General features: G+C 36.3%; 1 protein-coding gene and 1 long non-coding RNA gene across 2 annotated transcripts; one reads left to right on the forward strand and one right to left on the reverse strand.

The window, feature by feature from the left end:
- Positions 1-6,097: 6,097 nt before the first annotated feature.
- On the forward strand, positions 6,098-8,295 carry LOC124173243. The gene is made up of 3 exons (XR_006868473.1): positions 6,098-6,971; positions 7,992-8,033; positions 8,116-8,295. It is a non-coding gene; the product is annotated as an uncharacterized LOC124173243 (long non-coding RNA).
- Positions 8,296-12,545: 4,250 nt separating this feature from the next.
- On the reverse strand, positions 12,546-15,001 carry LOC124173089 (putative nuclease HARBI1). The gene is made up of 2 exons (XM_046552602.1): positions 14,791-15,001; positions 12,546-13,096 (listed from the first exon to the last, which is right to left on the reverse strand). Exons 1-2 carry the CDS (start codon positions 14,999-15,001, stop codon positions 12,546-12,548), a joined length of 762 nt encoding a protein of 253 aa, XP_046408558.1.
- Between the last annotated feature and the right edge of the window lie 5,613 nt (positions 15,002-20,614).

Raw genomic sequence — 20,614 nt, forward strand, 5'->3', positions numbered from 1 at the left:
TGTCCTACACTTCATACGTCATCTTATCATTCTTCCATTTTTAGCACTGTTTTCATCATTTCTTCTCATTTAAGCACTCGCTTCATCCATACCTTCGGTGTCCTACTTATCTTGTTTAAAAGGTGAAATTCCTATCCCACCATGTCCTGCACTTCATACCTCATCTTATCATTTTTCCATTTTTAGCACTGTTTTCATCATTTCTTCTCATTAAAGCACTCGCTCCATCCATACCTTCGGACTCCTACTTATCTCATATAAAAGGTGCCATTCCTAACCCACCATGTCCTGCACTTCATACCTCGTCTTATCATATTTCCATCTTTAGCACTGTTTTCATCATTTCTTATCATTTAAGCACTCGCTTCATCCATACCTTCGGTGTCCTCCTTATCTTATTTAAAAGGTGAAATTCCTAACCCACCATGTCCTGCACTTCATACCTCGTCTTATAATATTTCCATCTATAGCACTGTTTTCATCATTTCTTCCATTTAAGCACTCGTTCCATCCATACCTTCGGTCTCCTTCTTATCTTATTTAAAAGGTGCAATTCCTAACCCACCATGTCCTGCACTTCATCTTATCATTTTTCAATTTTTAGCACTATTTTAATCATTTCTTATCATTTAAGCACTCGCTTCATCCATACCTTCTGTGTCCTACTTATCTTATTTAAAAGGTGAAATTCCTAATCCACCATGTCCTGCACTTCATACCTCATCTTATCATTCTTCCATTTTTAGCACTGTTTTCATCATTTCTTCTCATTTAAGCACTCGCTTCATCCATACCTTCGGTGTCCTTCTTATCTTATTTAAAAGGTGAAATTCCTAATCCACCATGTCCTGCACTTCATACCTCATCTTATCATTCTTCCATTTTTAGCACTGTTTTCATCATTTCTTCTCATTTAAGCACTCGCTTCATCCATACCTTCTGTGTCCTACTTATCTTATTTAAAAGGTGAAATTCCTAATCCACCATGTCCTGCACTTCATACCTCATCTTATCATTCTTCCATTTTTAGCACTGTTTTCATCATTTCTTCTCATTAAAGCACTCGCTTCATCCATACCTTCTGTGTCCTACTTATCTTATTTAAAAGGTGAAATTCCTAATCCACCATGTCCTGCACTTCATACCTCATCTTATCATTCTTCCATTTTTAGCACTGTTTTCATCATTTCTTCTCATTTAAGCACTCGCTTCATCCATACCTTCGGTGTCCTACTTATCTTATTTAAAAGGTGAAATTCCAAACCCACCATGTCCTGCATTTCATTACTCGTCTTATCATATTTCCATCTATAGTACTGTTTTCATCATTTCTTCCATTTAAGCACTCGCTCCATCCATACCTTCGGTCTCCTACTTATCTTATTTAAAAGGTGCAATTCCTAACCCACCATGTCTTGCACTTCATACCTCATCTTATCATTTTTCCATTTTTAGCACTGTTTTAATCATTTCTTATCATTTAACCACTCGCTTCATCCATACCTTCAGTGTCCTACATATCTTATTTAAAAGGTGAAATTCCTTATCCACCATGTCCTGCACTTCATACCTCATCTTATCATTTTTCCATTTTTAGCACTGTTTTAATCATTTCTTATCATTTAAGCACTCGCTTCATCCATACCTTCGGTGTCCTACTTATTTCATTTAAAAGGTGAAATTCCTAATCCACCATGTCCTGCACTTCATACGTCATCTTATCATTCTTCCATTTTTAGCACTGTTTTCATCATTTCTTCTCTTTTAAGCACTCGCTCCATCAATACCTTCGGACTCCTACTTATCTCATATAAAAGGTGCAATTCCTAACCCACCATGTCCTGCACTTCATACCTCGTCTTATTATATTTCCATCTTTAGCACTGTTTTCATCATTTCTTATCATTTAAGCACTCGCTTCATCCATACCTTCGGTGTCCTACTTATCTTATTTAAAAGGTGAAATTCCTAACCCACCATGTCCTGCACTTCATACCTCATCTCATCATATTTCCATCTTTAGCACTGTTTTCATCATTTCTTCCATTTAAGCACTCGTTCCATCCGTACCTTCGGTCTCCTGCTTATCTTATTTAAAAGGTGCAATTCCTAACCCACCATGTCCTGCACTTCATACCTTATCTTATCATTTTTCCATTTTTAGCACTGTTTTAATCATTTTTTATCATTTAAGCACTCGCTTCATCCATACCTTCGGTCTCCTTCTTATCTTATTTAAAAGGTGCAATTCCTAACCCACCATGTCCTGCACTTCATCTTATCATTTTTCAATTTTTAGCACTATTTTAATCATTTCTTATCATTTAAGCACTCGCTTCATCCATACCTTCTGTGTCCTACTTATCTTATTTAAAAGGTGAAATTCCTAATCCACCATGTCCTGCACTTCATACCTCATCTTATCATTCTTCCATTTTTAGCACTGTTTTCATCATTTTTTCTCATTTAAGCACTCGCTTCATCCATACCTTCGGTGTCCTACTTATCTTATTTAAAAGGTGAAATTCCTAATCCACCATGTCCTGCACTTCATACCTCATCTTATCATTCTTCCATTTTTAGCACTGTTTTCATCATTTCTTCTCATTTAAGCACTCGCTTCATCCATACCTTCTGTGTCCTACTTATCTTATTTAAAAGGTGAAATTCCTAATCCACCATGTCCTGCACTTCATACCTCATCTTATCATTCTTCCATTTTTAGCACTGTTTTCATCATTTCTTCTCTTTTAAGCACTCGCTCCATCAATACCTTCGGACTCCTACTTATCTCATATAAAAGGTGCAATTCCTAACCCACCATGTCCTGCACTTCATACCTCGTCTTATCATGTTTCCATCTTTAGCACTGTTTTCATCATTTCTTATCATTTAAGCACTCGCTTCATCCATACCTTCGGTGTCCTCCTTATCTTATTTAAAAGGTGAAATTCCTAACCCACCATGTCCTGCACTTCATACCTCATCTCATCATATTTCCATCTATAGCACTGTTTTCATCATTTCTTCCATTTAAGCACTCGTTCCATCCGTACCTTCGGTCTCCTGCTTATCTTATTTAAAAGGTGCAATTCCTAACCCACCATGTCCTGCACTTCATGCCTCATCTTATCATTTTTCCATTTTTAGCACTGTTTTCATCATTTCTTATCATTTAAGCACTCGCTTCATCCATACCTTCGGTCTCCTTCTTATCTTATTTAAAAGGTGCAATTCCTAACCCACCATGTCCTGCACTTCATCTTATCATTTTTCAATTTTTAGCACTATTTTAATCATTTCTTATCATTTAAGCACTCGCTTCATCCATACCTTCTGTGTCCTACTTATCTTATTTAAAAGGTGAAATTCCTAATCCACCATGTCCTGCACTTCATACCTCATCTTATCATTCTTCCATTTTTAGCACTGTTTTCATCATTTCTTCTCATTTAAGCACTCGCTTCATCCATACCTTCGGTGTCCTACTTATCTTATTTAAAAGGTGAAATTCCTAATCCACCATGTCCTGCACTTCATACCTCATCTTATCATTCTTCCATTTTTAGCACTGTTTTAATCATTTCTTATCATTTAAGCACTCGCTTCATCCATACCTTCTGTGTCCTACTTATCTTATTTAAAAGGTGAAATTCCTAATCCACCATGTCCTGCACTTCATACCTCATCTTATCATTCTTCCATTTTTAGCACTGTTTTCATCATTTCTTCTCATTTAAGCACTCGCTTCATCCATACCTTCGGTGTCCTACTTATCTTATTTAAAAGGTGAAATTCCTAATCCACCATGTCCTGCACTTCATACCTCATCTTATCATTCTTCCATTTTTAGCACTGTTTTCATCATTTCTTCTCATTTAAGCACTCGCTTCATCCATACCTTCTGTGTCCTACTTATCTTATTTAAAAGGTGAAATTCCTAATCCACCATGTCCTGCACTTCATACCTCATCTTATCATTCTTCCATTTTTAGCACTGTTTTCATCATTTCTTCTCATTTAAGCACTCGCTTCATCCATACCTTCTGTGTCCTACTTATCTTATTAAAAAGGTGAAATTCCTAATCCACCATGTCCTGCACTTCATACCTCATCTTATCATTCTTCCATTTTTAGCACTGTTTTCATCATTTCTTCTCATTTAAGCACTCGCTTCATCCATACCTTCAGTGTCCTACATATCTTATTTAAAAGGTGAAATTCCTTATCCACCATGTCCTGCACTTCATACCTCATCTTATCATTTTTCTATTTTTAGCACTGTTTTAATCATTTCTTATCATTTAAGCACTCGCTTCATCCATACCTTCGGTGTCCTACTTATCTCATTTAAAAGGTGAAATTCCTAATCCACCATGTCCTGCACTTCATACGTCATCTTATCATTCTTCCATTTTTAGCACTGTTTTCATCATTTCTTCTCTTTTAAGCACTCGCTCCATCAATACCTTCGGACTCCTACTTATCTCATATAAAAGGTGCAATTCCTAACCCACCATGTCCTGCACTTCATACCTCGTCTTATCATGTTTCCATCTTTAGCACTGTTTTCATCATTTCTTATCATTTAAGCACTCGCTTCATCCATACCTTCGGTGTCCTCCTTATCTTATTTAAAAGGTGAAATTCCTAACCCACCATGTCCTGCACTTCATACCTCATCTCATCATATTTCCATCTATAGCACTGTTTTCATCATTTCTTCCATTTAAGCACTCGCTCCATCCGTACCTTCGGTCTCCTGCTTATCTTATTTTAAAGGTGCAATTCCTAACCCACCATGTCCTGCACTTCATACCTTATCTTATCATTTTTCCATTTTTAGCACTGTTTTAATCATTTTTTATCATTTAAGCACTCGCTTCATCCATACCTTCGGTGTCCCACTTATCTTATTTAAAAGGTACAATTCCTAACCCACCATGTCCTGCACTTCATACCTCATCTTATCATGTTTCCATCTTTAGCACTGTTTTCATCATTTCTTCTCATTTACGCACTCGCTCCATCCATACCTTCGGTGTCCTACTTATCTCATTTAAAAGGTGAAATTCCTAATCCACCATGTCCTGCACTTCATACGTCATCTTATCATTCTTCCATTTTTAGCACTGTTTTCATCATTTCTTCCATTTAAGCACTCGCTCCATCCATACCTTCGGTGTCCTACTTATCTCATTAATAGGTGCAATTCCTAACCCACCATGTCCTGCACTTCATACCTCATCTCATCATATTTCCATCTTTAGCACTGTTTTCATCGTTTCTTATGATTTAAGCACTCGCTTCATCCATACCTTTGGTCTCCTACTTATCTCATTTAAAAGGTGCAATTCCTAACCCACCATGTCCTGCACTTCATACCTCATCTCATCATATTTCTATCTTTAGCACTGTATTCATCATTTCTTCTCATTTAAGCACTCGCTCCATCCATACCTTCGGTGTCCTACTTATCTCATTAATAGGTGCAATTCCTAACCCACCATGTCCTGCACTTCATACCTCATCTCATCATTTTTCCATCTTTAGCACTGTTTTCATCATTTCTTCTCATTTAAGCACTCGCTCCATCCATACCTTCGGTGTCCTACTTATCTCATTTAAAAGGTGCAATTCCTAACCCACCATGTCCTGCACTTCATACCTCATCTAATCATATTTCCTTCTTTAGCACTGTTTTCATCATTTCTTCTCATTTAAGCACTCGCTCCATCCATACCTTCGGTGTCCTACTTATCTCATTTAAAAGGTGCAATTCCTAACCCACCATGTCCTGCACTTCATACCTCATCTCATCATATTTCCATCTTTAGCACTGTTTTCATTGTTTCTTATGATTTAAACACTCGCTCCATCCATACCTTTGGTCTCCTACGTATCTCATTTAGGGCCGGTTTTATAATGTCTGGTTAAACCTCACGTTAAGTTGACGTGGAGATTACGGTAACGTGGAGTTTAACGAGAGGTTGTGTTTTATAAAGCAAATCCTACCGCCGGTTGGCTGATGGGAACTTTAACGAGAGGAAAGCGCAGCTACTGTAATTCTCATACCAACAATTGATCGCGAAAAGTGAAACAGAGGAAAGTCGAAATTGAAAAACGGCGAGATTTGAATGTGTTTATTAGATATTAGAATACAAGGAGACTGTAACAGAACTTTAAGGGCATGGCTTCTAAACGAAGTATAAATTTTTCGGTGGAGGAGCAGATGATACTTTTGGAACTCGTTACTGAAGAACGAGGAGTTATCGAAAATAAGAAGAGCGATGCTGTATTGTGGAAGAAGAAGGTAAGTATTTCAAAATGAAATATAATACATATTTTTCGAAGTGCTGGTACTTCAGCAATTAATTCATTTTTGTTTATTGAAACAGGAAGAGGCATGGAAAAAAATTGAATCAAAATATAATTCACAATTTTTAAATAAAAAAACTTGGCAGCAATTACGGGCGAAATATGACAATATTAAAAAGTCGACCAAAAAAGCAATAGCCGTCAACAAGCAAACCATGCTAAAAACAGGCGGAGGTCCCATGCCATCCGATATTTTAACTCCGGTGATGGAGAAAGCCATCCCCCTTTTAGGGAGTCTAGTCTCCGGTCTGGACAATAGTTTTGATTCAGATGGTCAAATGGATGGTAGTTGATCTTTTCATTATCATTCAGTTTTCAGCCTCAACAGAATCACTGATTTACTTCTCTCTTTCAGGTGAAGTCAGTATTTCAGATAATGACATGGGTACAATTGTAAGTGAAATCTAATTTATTTCCCAAAAAAGTGGTATGAAATGTTACTTAATTGTACTATGCCTATACCCACTAACTAATCCATCAATTAAGTCAATTACATTTGAAAGTAGTCACCATTATTAAGCAATTTCATTTCATTTATCAATATTTCTTTCAGTTGTCTCAAGAGAAACAAGAAGAAATACTCCAGAATGTGGGTAGGTATATTAATTGAGATTTATGATTTAATATTTCTGTTAAAGTATTTATTTGTAACATATGTATCAATATTGAACGTCTTTCAATAACACCTCTCCTTTTTAATGTTGCCACAAAAAGAATCTTGGAATGCATTTAAAGAGTTTTTTTTTGTTCATAGCATGCCATAGAGATATCATGTGGGTCAGCGGCACAGCAAGGGAGGGTTTTGGGGGATAACTCCCCTCCCCCCAGAGCTTAGAGAAATTTTTAAGTTTAATCCATTTTACTTAATTGGATCAGTATTACTTATAGAATAGTTTTTAACATTAATCAAATATCCCTCATGGAGCTGTAAACTCTCCATTTGTAACCATTATTCTTAAAAAATTTCTGGAGGGACACTGTAACTTCTGCTTACCCTGGTGGATATGAAAGTATTTGTTGCTTCAAATCCCCCCTTAGCCTTCATTCTTAGCTGTGACCCTGATGTGGGTATGCTGTAAGTTAAGTGTTTTTAATTGACTAAAGAGAAATTCTTCAAATTCAGAATTTTATATGAGATCATACTCATAATACTTGAGACTTCAACGAAAAAACATACTGATTCCATTGGGGGATGGATGGGAGGTTCCTTCAGGACAACCTACTGTTGTTGGAGCCTAGATAATTTATTTGAAAATACTCTAATGCAGCTCTCCAGTTGAACACTGATTTGAAATTTATATTTCTTCTTGAGATATTATTCAAATGATATGTGACAATGTTTTGACCATGAAAAATACTTTCAGTTGCGATTTAACTTACTGACAAAACAGCAAACACAGACCATATTGATAGGTGATTATTGGAGTTGCATGAAATGACTGATATTAGAGCACATAGTCCTTGTTAAAATGGTGATCCACAATCCATATTGAGTGATAACTAAAAATTTCATTTGTAGTTAAGTTAGTGGGAATAACCAATATGATTGGAATTACTTAATTTTCTTCATAAAAAATGCAGAAATATACAAGGAAATGTGATTGTTTTTACAGAAATCATCCATGAAACAGAAGATTTGACAGATGTGCCTTGTTGTAAGTACCTAGTAAATAATCTAATCTGGAAGTATAATCTATGTAAAACCTTCCCTAAATAATCACAAACCATCCACACCAGCATCAAAAGGAAAAAATGTAATGGAGAAAAGGGAAAATAACAAGACTAAAATTACGATGGAGGATTTGCTAAAAGCAAAAATGGAAGTGGTTGCACTCCAGAAGCAGCTCCTTATAGCCTCGGAAAAGAGAGCCATTGAGCTACACAAAATACAAATGGAAACTGCTCTGGCAAAGCGGGCAAGGACTGTGGAAAAACAACAAAATATGTCAAACTTTTAACATTTTGATAATAAATTTTTACTTTGATTAGAGATTTAATTTATTCATACTTAAACCCATGATTCCTAATAGATATGATTCCTATCAAAACATCTGTTAAGGTATAATGTCTTTGGAGGTGAGCAGTTTTTTGCAATAGCTTGAAAATTTTGAATCCATATCACAATACCTACCTAAGGGTCATATGACTGATTTGTACTAAATATTTAGCCCTTTTACTACTGTTATTCAACTGCCATTCAGTTTTTAACTTTTGCAGCAGGTATACTCTTTTCCCTCCCATACTTCTTAATGCAAGATACAATCAGAGTAGAGGAATTTATGCATTGCTACACAGGTGAGAAAATGAAATTCATAACAAGTGAAAAAATATTTTGTAATGATTCTTTAATTTTGTAAGTGAAATAACAGATAATAATTCCAATGATCAGAAGTTATTTCCTCAGTACCAGGCAATTTATAAAATAATATAACAAGTGATACATCATTGGGTATAATGAAAGCTTTTTCACAAAAAATATTTGGATCCATTGCATAGGAGTAAATGTTAAGGTAAAAACTCTCTCAGGCACTTGAATCTTTGATCCAATTTTTGTAAGTAAATTGCATTTTTTTTTAAAGCAATTGCATTTACAAGGATTAATTGGACTTACAATGGTCATTAATATATGTAATAAGCTGAAAATAAACCCCCGATCAAATTTTGTCGACAATAATAATAATAAATTTATTGGTGCCAAAAGATATGCAAAAACATATATAGGACCCGTCAAAAAAGATAAACCTTACACAAGAGATTCTGAATGATCAATACATAAAAGAATGTTACACAGTTACAACAACACAAATAAGAATTGAGGAATTCCTCAATAGAATAAAAGGTATTGTTTAAAAGGTACATCTTTAATTAAGAGGAGAAATTTCCTTTCACCTTTTCATCTTTTAATGAGGCAGGTAGGTTATTATAAATCCTGCAACTCATGGTGACAGGACCAGTATTAAAAATACAAAGGTTATGCTGTCTCACAGCATAATTGTCTCTGCTTCTCGTGTTATGATTATGAATATCAATATTCTTTAGAAGTGTCAAGTGAGAATGGTGATTTCTTATAAGCATCACAGAACAATAAATATAAATACAAGGTAGAGGAAGGATTTGTAACTTTTTAAAAAGATTGTGACAGCTGTCTCGTTTCCTAGCTTTGCAGATGATTCTGACTGCCCATTTCTGTAATTTAAAATACGAACAGCCTTAGGGGATAGACCCCATGCTAAAATACCATATCTTAGCCTGCTATAGATATGAGCAAAATAAATAGTCATAGCTGTTCGTGAGTCGGTTAATTGCATCATGCGTCTAATGAGATAGCATCCAAATGCAATAGAGGATGAAATATGATTAATGTGAGAGTCCCAGAACAGATTTTCATTAATGATGAGCCCAATAAATTTGGTGTCATTGACACGTTGAAGATTGACGTCTTCAAATTTTAAATAAAGGCTGTAATCAATTATTTTTTGAGCAGGGTGGAAAAAGACATATGCACACTTGGCTTTATTTAAGTTTACTTTGTTGGAGAGGCACCACTTTTCCATGTCGAAGACAGCATTTTGAGCAGTGACTACAGGATTATCATCATTTTTGATTAAATGATTTGTATCATCAGCATACATGAAAATATTTCCATGCAATGATGAAGGAAGATCATTTATGTATAGTAAAAATAGGAGGGGCCCAAGGATGGAGCCTTGAGGAACACCCCCTGCTACCTTGCGATATGATGAAGTATGTTTGGACATCTTGTCATGTGTAACAGTTACTGATTGAGTCCTATTTGAAAGAAAAGATCTAATGAGGTTGTTAGGGATGCCCCTTATTCCATAGAAGTGAATTTTCTTAAGAAGAATCTCAAAGTCAACAGAGTCAAAAGCATTAGTGAGATCATAAAAAATCCCAATGGTATGTAAATGATGATCGAGACCATCAATGACAGCATCAATAAATTTGTAAATAGCAAATTCAGCAGAGAGGCCACCTATGAAACCAAATTGGCTTTTTGATAGAACATTGTTCTTGATTAAGAAAGACATAATCCTCCTTGAAATGATACTTTCAAATATTTTTGAAAAGACAGATAGTTTAGAGACAGGTCGATAGTTATCCATAACATGAGGATCACCCTTTTTGAGTAAGGGAACCACAGAAGCCATCTTGTTTATCAGGAAAGATGCCAGAGGAAAGAGAGGCATTGACTAGATGCGTGATAGGAGTGAGAAGTAAGTTCATGCAATTTCCTTTAAGAAGGGAGCATGGAATCTCATCCCATCCAGCTGAGTGTTTTAAATTAATTTTTTCAATTACAGATTCAATTTCCTTTTCACATGTAGGATAAAAGTATATATTATTCATAACTGAATGTATATGTGAGAAGTTATCTGAGTTAATGCGTCCAGTAGCTGGTTTTGTAAAGGTATCCAGGAAATGATTGTTGAAGTAGGTGGCAATTTGCTCAGGGTCATGATTTGAAATGCCATCTTGTTTTTTCAACAATTAAGAACATCTTTTAATATTTCTCCATTTACTCTGGAAAATAATTTGATTTCTTTTACTCAGGCAAATTTTCACAAAACCTAAATACTCTTGGTACAGAATTACCTCCCCTCGACAAATGACTTTGTAGTCATGACTGAACTGGAATAGATACTCTCTGAAAAGGTTTCCATTGAGATAGGAGACAATGCTAGGCACTGATCATAGTTGATTAATATCATGACATAAGGAACATTTTAAACATCCTTGCATATGAGACACAAAGCTATTGTCTTAAAAATCAGTAGTCAAATGTTTTAATTACGATTTTTCTGAATAGAAATGGGATCTGAATTCATATCATCCATCTATTCACATCATAAAGTGTCATGGTTCCTTAATCTCTTTCATTAATTAAGGACCATGTACTATAAAGCTTAGAAGCAATCTTTATCCAGTGTCTCCTACCACATTGACATGAGTATTGTGATCTTATTTGTGCATCTTATACCCTTTTTCTATTCTTTCTATTTAATAACTAAAAATGATCTCATTTGATGCCTCTGAATCACTTAATTTATAATTTTTCTACCGAATAATCTCAATGAAATATATACATCTACGTTTCCTTTAGTTTGGCCTATAATATTGCACAATCATCATCTCTGGTCAACAATCCTAGGATTGGTTTGACGCAGCTCTCCACTCAGTTCTACTATCAGCTAATCTTTTCACACCTACCTAATTCTTCTCTTTCACATCTCTCTTTACTTGTTCCATATATTTTGTCCAAGGTTTTCCTTTTCCATTCTTGCCTTCCACTTGCCCTTCGATGATTGTCTTCATCAGGCCATCATGTCTCAAGATGTGGCCTATAAGGTTGTTCCGTCTTCTTATTAAGGTTTTCATGAGGCTTCTCTTCTCTCCTACCCTTCTGAGGACTTCCTCATTACTAACTCGGTAAATCCATTTGATTTTCATCATTCTTCTGTAGCACCACATTTCAAAGGCCTCTATCCTTGCTTTCTCCGCTGCGGACATTGTCCATGCCTCACTTCCGTATAGGAGCATACTCCAGATGTAGGTTGTTATGAATTGTTTCTTTACTTCCAATATTTAAGTTTCCCGCTGTAAGCAGGTCTCTCTTTTGGTGGAATGCTCTCTTCGCCTGGGCTATTCTGCTGATAATCTCTTTCTTGCTTCTCCCGTCACTAGTTATCTTGCTTCCCAAATAACAGAATTCATCCACCTCTTTCAGTTTTTGCCTCCCTATTTTAATGTTGGTCTTGACTTCTTCTTTTCTGCTGCATACTAAGATCTTGGTTTTCTTCGTTCTTATTTTCAGTTGATATCTACTCATTACCCTACCCATATTAGCCAGAATATTTTTCAAATCCTTCTCTGTTTCTGCTATAACGGCTATGTCATCGGCAAATCTTAGCATGCTAATTTTTTCTCCATGGATATTCACTCCCAATTCCTTTTCTTTGATTTCGTTAATGGCTTTCTCAATGTAAACGTTGAAAATTGAAAAAGTTAATAAATGTAACAATAAAACCTTTATAAACAAAAACAGAATTTCAAACAATTTAACCAAACAGAACTAGAATCAAACTTTCTTGTAAGGCTAATAGAAGCTTTGGAATAAAGCATTTATATTTGTTAACAAAAAAAGAAACTTATATTAAGTTATTGATATGATGTATGTACGGTTGACGAATGTTGCCATTGCCATCATCTTCAACATCAATTGCCTCAATTTCATGAACTATTTCAATGGGTGGTATATCCTCATTACTTAAAATAGCTAAATTGTGCAAAACACCACAAGCTACAATTACCCTCAGTGCCATGTCCAATGAAAGCCTCAAACCTATACTAAGCACAGGAAACCGCCGTTTCCATATACCAAACATTCTTTCAATAACATTTCTTGTTTTCGTATGGCATTTATTATACTCCTTGTGATAATTTCCCATAGGGTTTCTAATTGGAGTCAACAAATACTTCTTCAAGGCATATCCCGAATCTCCTAGGATGATGCCACCTCTTAAGTCATCATTCTCTAACAATCCTTTCAGCCTAGAATGGCTGAATATATTCTGGTCATGTGTTGACCCTGGCCATCTGGCAACCAAGTTAGTAATGCTCATATCTGCATCACAGCAAGCTTGAACATTTACCGAGAAAAACCCTTTTCTATTTCTGAAGCGTTCCGCCTCATTTCCACCTAGAAGATCATAGGACAATGAATGATAAGTACAGATTAAATAAATGTGGAATACGTAGAATCTGACTGTCATAGCTATTATTAACTCTTAGAACTTTTGTGTGATGGTAATTTCTAATTAGAATGACATATCTTGATGATATCTTGAAATGCAAAGAAGCACTCAAACATTGCACATATTTTGTATATGTAGTAATTATATTACATTGGGGAAAAGTCCCGTGGAAATACTTATCAATTATTGACCACAATACAGGATCAATTTTCCTCACCTTCTAAAGTTTTCCACAGCACACAAGAACTTTCTGAATAAATATTAATCTTTCCCTCCATGCAAGCATACACTGTATTTCTATTACAAAGTATGTAGGCTTAGATTACTGAATTCAGTGAAGAATATGATGATAAATAATATTACCACCCTAGGCCTTTCAATTCCCCTCCAAGGCATATTCCTAGTTATGCCACTGACTCAGAGGAAGCTGAGACTTTGTTTTCTTTATCTAATCAAAAACATTCACCCATTGCAATTAAGATCCTTTTCATATAAGTTTGACATGAATGTAAATGTATAAGAGTTAACAAAATAAGTTGGTAGTAATAAATTTAAGTAATGATAAAATAATTCAATGCCAACAAAATAATTGTTTATGTTCAAAAATTCATGTATTAGTAAACAAATGTCGGGTGATAACCACTACTGGCAGTCAACTGAAAATACTGCAGGCAATTGTAGCTTTGACGATTACAATACATGACAAATATTGGAAATAAATATCACAACTACCTACCCAGCGGTGCGGAGTGTGCGGTGATTTGTAAGCACATATTATATCTTTGCCTCACATGCAATATACGACTCACCACAAAATAAAGTTGATATATTTACATACAAAAGATTGAAAGGGTAATTATCAAATAAAAACAAATTGTATGGAATCCTGTATGGACGCTGAGTTAATGAGTACCAATTGGTGTGAATACTTACACAGGCCATTACATCCTCTCATACGTAAATTAATCGTCTAACTTCCATCCTTAATAACAACATTTCAAAACTAAGGTTGTAAGTAATCAAGTCCGAAGTAAATACAGAAGAAATAATCTATAAATATATATATACACTTTCTCATACATCGCCTACGAGAAAATTAGCCGTGATTTTTCACTTTCTGAACTTTCATGATCAAAATCCCAAAGACATTATTATAATCAAAAATAGTCAAATGCAATATTTAAGATAAAATTTACGTATAATCACAGGATATACGACAGCTCACAATGTTCATGTAACACTGCCCAACATTAGATGCCAAAACACATTGTATGATTCCTTCCTTCACGTTGTCATTGCCCCAACAAATGAGGCTATGTTAATGTGATATTAATCACAGGCTATGAACCGTGTTTGAATTATTATTAGCGTAAATATTAATCTAAACCTGACAAGCATTCCAGCAATCCACTACAGCTGACTACAGCCATCTCCCACTACATCCCACTAGAGCTCTAGCCCAAAGACGGTATCAATAATGCTAGCCCAAAGGTTGCCTAAATTACAAATTTTCAGGGTAAGTGCAGCGGAAGTAGCACATTAGCAAAGTTAAGGTTAGGTTATCTGTCAACATATGGCAGCTATTTTAAACAACATGTCTTAACGAAAGGAATTGTAAAGAATTTTTCTCCAAACCTACCTGGTGATTGAATTTTTATATGAGTGCAATCAATGCAACCCACGACTTTCGGGAAGCGTGCTATGGCATAGAATGCTTCTTTAGCCTTATCAATTTCCCTCGGCGTGGCAGGCATTTTTATTATATGCCTGCGTAGACCAGCAATTGAAGTTGTAACTTTTTTAATAATACGATGTGCTGTGGACTTATGTACACCACAGAAATCGCCCATGGTCACCAGCACGGAGCCCGTGGCGTAAAACCTTAATGTTAAAAGCAGTTGGTTTTCTGCTGATAACGAACTATTTCTGTGATTGAATATTTTTCGTTAATTTATTACTTTCACTTGATATGTATGAAAAAAAGATAATTTAAACATAATTACGATTTATACCTTTTCGTAGGAAACTCAATGCTGTGGTATATTTTTTCAAGCAGAGCTTTAACAGATGTTTTGGACAATCGGAATCTCCGAAAGAATTCCTCATTGTTCCATAAATCGAAATGATTCGGCCGAGGTCGAAAATTCCTTGGTATCCTGTGTCTTCTATCAAAAATCTCATCTTCTTCATCTATAGCGTCTACCACTTCAAACAAAAAGTCCGCCATTTTCAGAAAACAATACCGTCATGCAATTCGTTAATCCTCACGTTAACTTTTTACCCGAGGGAAATCCATGGTTTAGCTTGACTACCACTTTAACGCTCAGATTTGGCTTAACCATCGATTATAAAACAGAATTCTGGGACTTAACCGACGCTTAGCTTAAACTCCAGTTTAACCAGACATTATAAAACCGGCCCTTAAAAGGTGCAATTCCTAATCCACCATGTCCTGCACTTCATACGTCATCTTATCATTCTTCCATTTTTAGCACTGTTTTCATCTTTTCTTCCATTTAAGCACTCGCTCCATCCATACCTTCGGTCTCCTACTTATCGTATTTAAAAGGTGCAATTCCTAACCCACAATGTCCTGCACTTCATACCTCATCTCATCATATTTCCATCTTTAGCACTGTATTCATCATTTCTTCTCAATTAAGCACTCGCTCCATCCATACCTTCGGTGTCCTACTTATCTCATTAAAAGGTGCAATTCCTAACCCACCATGTCCTGCACTTCATACCTCATCTCATCATATTTCCATCTTTAGCACTGTTTTCATCATTTCTTCTCATTTAAGCACTCGCTCCATCCATACCTTCGGTGTCCTACTTATCTCATTTAAAAGGTGCAATTCCTAACCCACCATGTCCTGCACTTCATACCTCATCTTATCATATTTCCATCATTAGCACTGTTTTCATCATTTTTTCTCCTCTAAGCACTCGCTCCATCCAAACCTTCGGTCTCCTACTTATCTCATTTAAAAGGTGCAATTCCTAACCCACCATGTCCTGCACTTCATACCTCATTTCATCATATTTCCATCTTTAGCACTGTTTTCATCATTTCTTCTCATTTAAGCACTCGATCCATCCATACCTACGGCCTCCTACTTATCTCATTTAAAAGGTGCAATTCCTAACCCACCATGTCCTGCACTTCATACCTCATTTCATCATATTTCCATCTTTAGCACTGTTTTCATCATTTCTTCTCATTTAAGCACTCGATCCATCCATACCTTCGGCCTCCTACTTATCTCATATAAAAGGTGCAATTCCTAACCCACCATGTCCTGCACTTCATACCTCATCTTATCATATTTCCATCTTTAGCACTGTTTTCATCATTTCTTCTCATTTAAGCACTCGCTCCTCCCATACCTTCGGTGTCCTACTTATCTCATTTAAAAGGTGCAATTCCTAACCCACCATGTCCTGAACTTCATACCTCATCTCATCATATTTCCATCTTTAGCACTGTTTTCATCATTTCTTATGATTTAAGCTCTCGCTCCATCCATACCTTCGGTCTCCTACTTATCTCATTTAAAAGGTGCAATTCCTAACCCACCATGTCCTGCACTTCATACCTCATCTCATCATATTTCCATCTTTAGTACTGTTTTCATCGTTTCTTCTCATTTAAGCACTCGCTCCATCCATACCATCGGTGTCCTACTTATCTCATTTAAAAGGTGCAATTCCTAACCCACCATGTCCTGCACTTCATACCTCATCTCATCATATTACCATCTTTAGCACTGTTTTCATCATTTCTTATGATTTAAGCTCTCGCTCCATCCATACCTTCGGTCTCCTACTTATCTTATTTAAAAGGTGCAATTCCTAACCCACCATGTCCTGCACTCCATACCTCATCTCATCATATTTCCATCTTTAGCACTGTTTTCATCATTTCTTCTCATTTAAGCACTCGATCCATCCATACCTTCGGTCTCCTACTTATCTCATTTAAAAGGTGCAATTCCTAACCCACCATGTCCTGCACTTCATACCTCATCTCATCATATTTCCATCTTTAGCACTGTTTTCATCATTTCTTCTCATTATAGCACTCGCTCCATCCATACCATCGGTGTCCTACTTATCTTATTTAAAAGGTGCAATTCCTAACCCACCATGTCCTGCACTTCATACCTCATCTCATCATATTTCCATCTTTAGCACTGTTTTCATCTTTTCTTATGATTAAAGCACTCGCTCCATCCATACCTTTGGTCTCCTACTTATCTCATTTAAAAGGTGCAATTCCTAACCCACCATGTCCTGCACTTCTTACCTCATCTCATCATATTTCCATCTTTAGCACTGTTTTCATCATTTCTTCTCATTTAAGCACTCGCTCAATCCATACCTTCGGCCTCCTACTTATCTCATTTAAAAGGTGCAATTCCTAACCCACCATGTCCTGCACTTCATACCTCAACTCATCATATTTCCATCTTTAGCACTGTTTTCATCATTTCTTATCATTTAAGCACTCGCTCCATCCATACCGTCGGCCTCCTACTTATCTCATATAAAAGGTGCAATTCCTAACCCACCATGTCCTGCACTTCATACCACATCTAATCATGTTTCTATCTTTAGCACTGTTTTCATCATTTCTTATCATTTATGCACTCGCTTCATCCATACCTTCGGTCTCCTACTGATCTCGTTTAAAAGGTGCAATTCCTAACCCACCATGTCCTGCACTTCATACCTCATCTTATCATGCTTCCATCTTTAGCACTGTGATCATCATTTCTTATCATTTAAGTATTCGCTTCATCCATACCTTCGGTGTCCTACTTTTCTTATTTAAAAGGTGAAAATCCTAACCCACCATGTCCTGCACTTCATACCTCATCTTATCATGCTTCCATCTTTAGCACTGTGATCATCATTTCTTATCATTTAAGTATTCGCTTCATACATACCATCGGTCTCCTACTTATCTATTTAAAAAGGTGCAATTACTAACCCACCATGTCCTGCACTTCATACCTAATCTTATTATATTTCCATCTTTAGCACTTTTTTATCATTTCTTCTCATTTAAGCACTCGCTCCATCCATACCTTGGTGTCCTACTTATCTCATTTAAAAGGTGATATTCCTAACCCACCATGTCCTGCACTTCATACCTCATCTCATCATATTTCCATCTTTAGCACTGTTTTCATCATTTCTTCTCATTTAAGCACTCGCTCCATCCATACCTTCGGCCTCCTACTTATCTCATTTAAAAGGTGCAATTCCTAACCCACCATGTCCTGCACTTCATACCTCATCTCATCATATTTCCATCTTTAGCACTGTTTTCATCATTTATTCTCATTTAAGCACTCGCTCCATCCATACCTTCGGCCTCCTACTTATCTCATTTAAAAGATGCAATTCCTAACCCACCATGTCCTGCACTTTATATCTCATCTTATCATGTTTCCATCTTTAGCACTTATTTCATCATTTCCTTTCATTTAAGCACTCGCTCCATCCATACCTTCGGTCTCCTACTTATCTCATTTAAAAGTTGAAATTCCTAACCCACCATGTCCTGCACTTCATACCTCATCTTATCATTTTTCCATTTTTAGCACAGTTTTCATCATTTCTTATCATTTAGGCACTCGCTTCATACATACCATCGGTCTCCTACTTATCTCATTTAAAAGGTGCAATTCCTAACCCACCATGTCCTGCACTTTATATCTCATCTTATCATGTTTCCATCTTTAGCACCTATTTCATCATTTCCTCTCATTTAAGCACTCGCTCCATCCATTACTTCGGTCTCCTACTTATCTCATTTAAAAGGTGCAATTCCTAACCCACCATGTCCTGCACTTCATACCTCATCTCATCATATTTCCATCTTTAGCACTGTTTTCATCATTTCTTCCATTTAAGCACTCGCTCCATCCATACCTTCGGTCTCCTACTCATCCAATTTAAAAGGTGCAAATCCTAACCCTCCATGTCCTGCACTTCATATCCTCATCTTATCATATTGCCATCTTTAGCACTGTTTTCATCATTTCTTTTCCTTAAAGCACTCGATCCATCCATACCTTCGGTCTCCTACTTATCTCATTTAAAAGGTGCAATTCCTAACCCACCATGTCCTGCACTTCATACCTCATCTCATCATATTTCCATCTTTAGCACTGTTTTCATCATTTCTTCTCATTATAGCACTCGCTCCATCCATACCATCGGTGTCCTACTTATCTTATTTAAAAGGTGCAATTCCTAACCCACCATGTCCTGCACTTCATACCTCATCTCATCATATTTCCATCTTTAGCACTGTTTTCATCTTTTCTTATGATTTAAGCACTCGCTCCATCCATATCTTTGTTCTCCTACTTATCTCATTTAAAAGGTGCAATTCCTAACCCACCATGTCCTGCACTTCTTACCTCATCTCATCATATTTCCATCTTTAGCACTGTTTTCATCATTTCTTCTCATTTAAGCACTCGCTCAATCCATACCTTCGGCCTCCTACTTATCTCATTTAAAAGGTGCAATTCCTAACCCACCATGTCATGCACTTCATACCTCAACTCATCATATTTCCATCTTTAGCACTGTTTTCATCATTTCTTATCATTTAAGCACTCGCTCCATCCATACCGTCGGCCTCCTACTTATCTCATATAAAAGGTGCAATTCCTAACCCACCATGTCCTGCACTTCATACCACATCTAATCATGTTTCTATCTTTAGCACTGTTTTCATCATTTCTTATCATTTATGCACTCGCTTCATCCATACCTTCGGTCTCCTACTGATCTCGTTTAAAAGGTGCAATTCCTAACCCACCATGTCCTGCACTTCATACCTCATCTTATCATGCTTCCATCTTTAGCACTGTGATCATCATTTCTTATCATTTAAGTATTCGCTTCATCCATACCTTCGGTGTCCTACTTTTCTTATTTAAAAGGTGAAAATCCTAACCCACCATGTCCTGCACTTCATACCTCATCTTATCATGCTTCCATCTTTAGCACTGTGATCATAATTTCTTATCATTTAAGTATTCGCTTCATACATACCATCGGTCTCCTACTTATCTATTTAAAAAGGTGCAATTACTAACCCACCATGTCCTGCACTTCATACCTCATCTCATCATATTTCCATCTTTAGCACTGTTTTCATCATTTCTTCCATTTAAGCACTCGCTCAATCCATACCTTCGGCCTCCTACTTATCTCATTTAAAAGGTGCAATTCCTAACCCACCATGTCCTGCACTTCATACCTCATCTCATCATATTTCCATCTTAAGCATTGTTTTCATCATTTCTTCCATTTAAGCACTCGCTCAATCCATACCTTCGGCCTCCTACTTATCTCATTTAAAAGATGCAATTCCTAACCCACCATGTCCTGCACTTCATACCTAATCTTATCATATTTCCATCTTTAGCATTTTT

This window comes from Ischnura elegans, assembly GCF_921293095.1.
Source record: "Ischnura elegans chromosome 13 unlocalized genomic scaffold, ioIscEleg1.1 SUPER_13_unloc_4, whole genome shotgun sequence".
In the NCBI taxonomy this organism is placed as follows: Eukaryota; Metazoa; Arthropoda; class Insecta; order Odonata; family Coenagrionidae; genus Ischnura; species Ischnura elegans.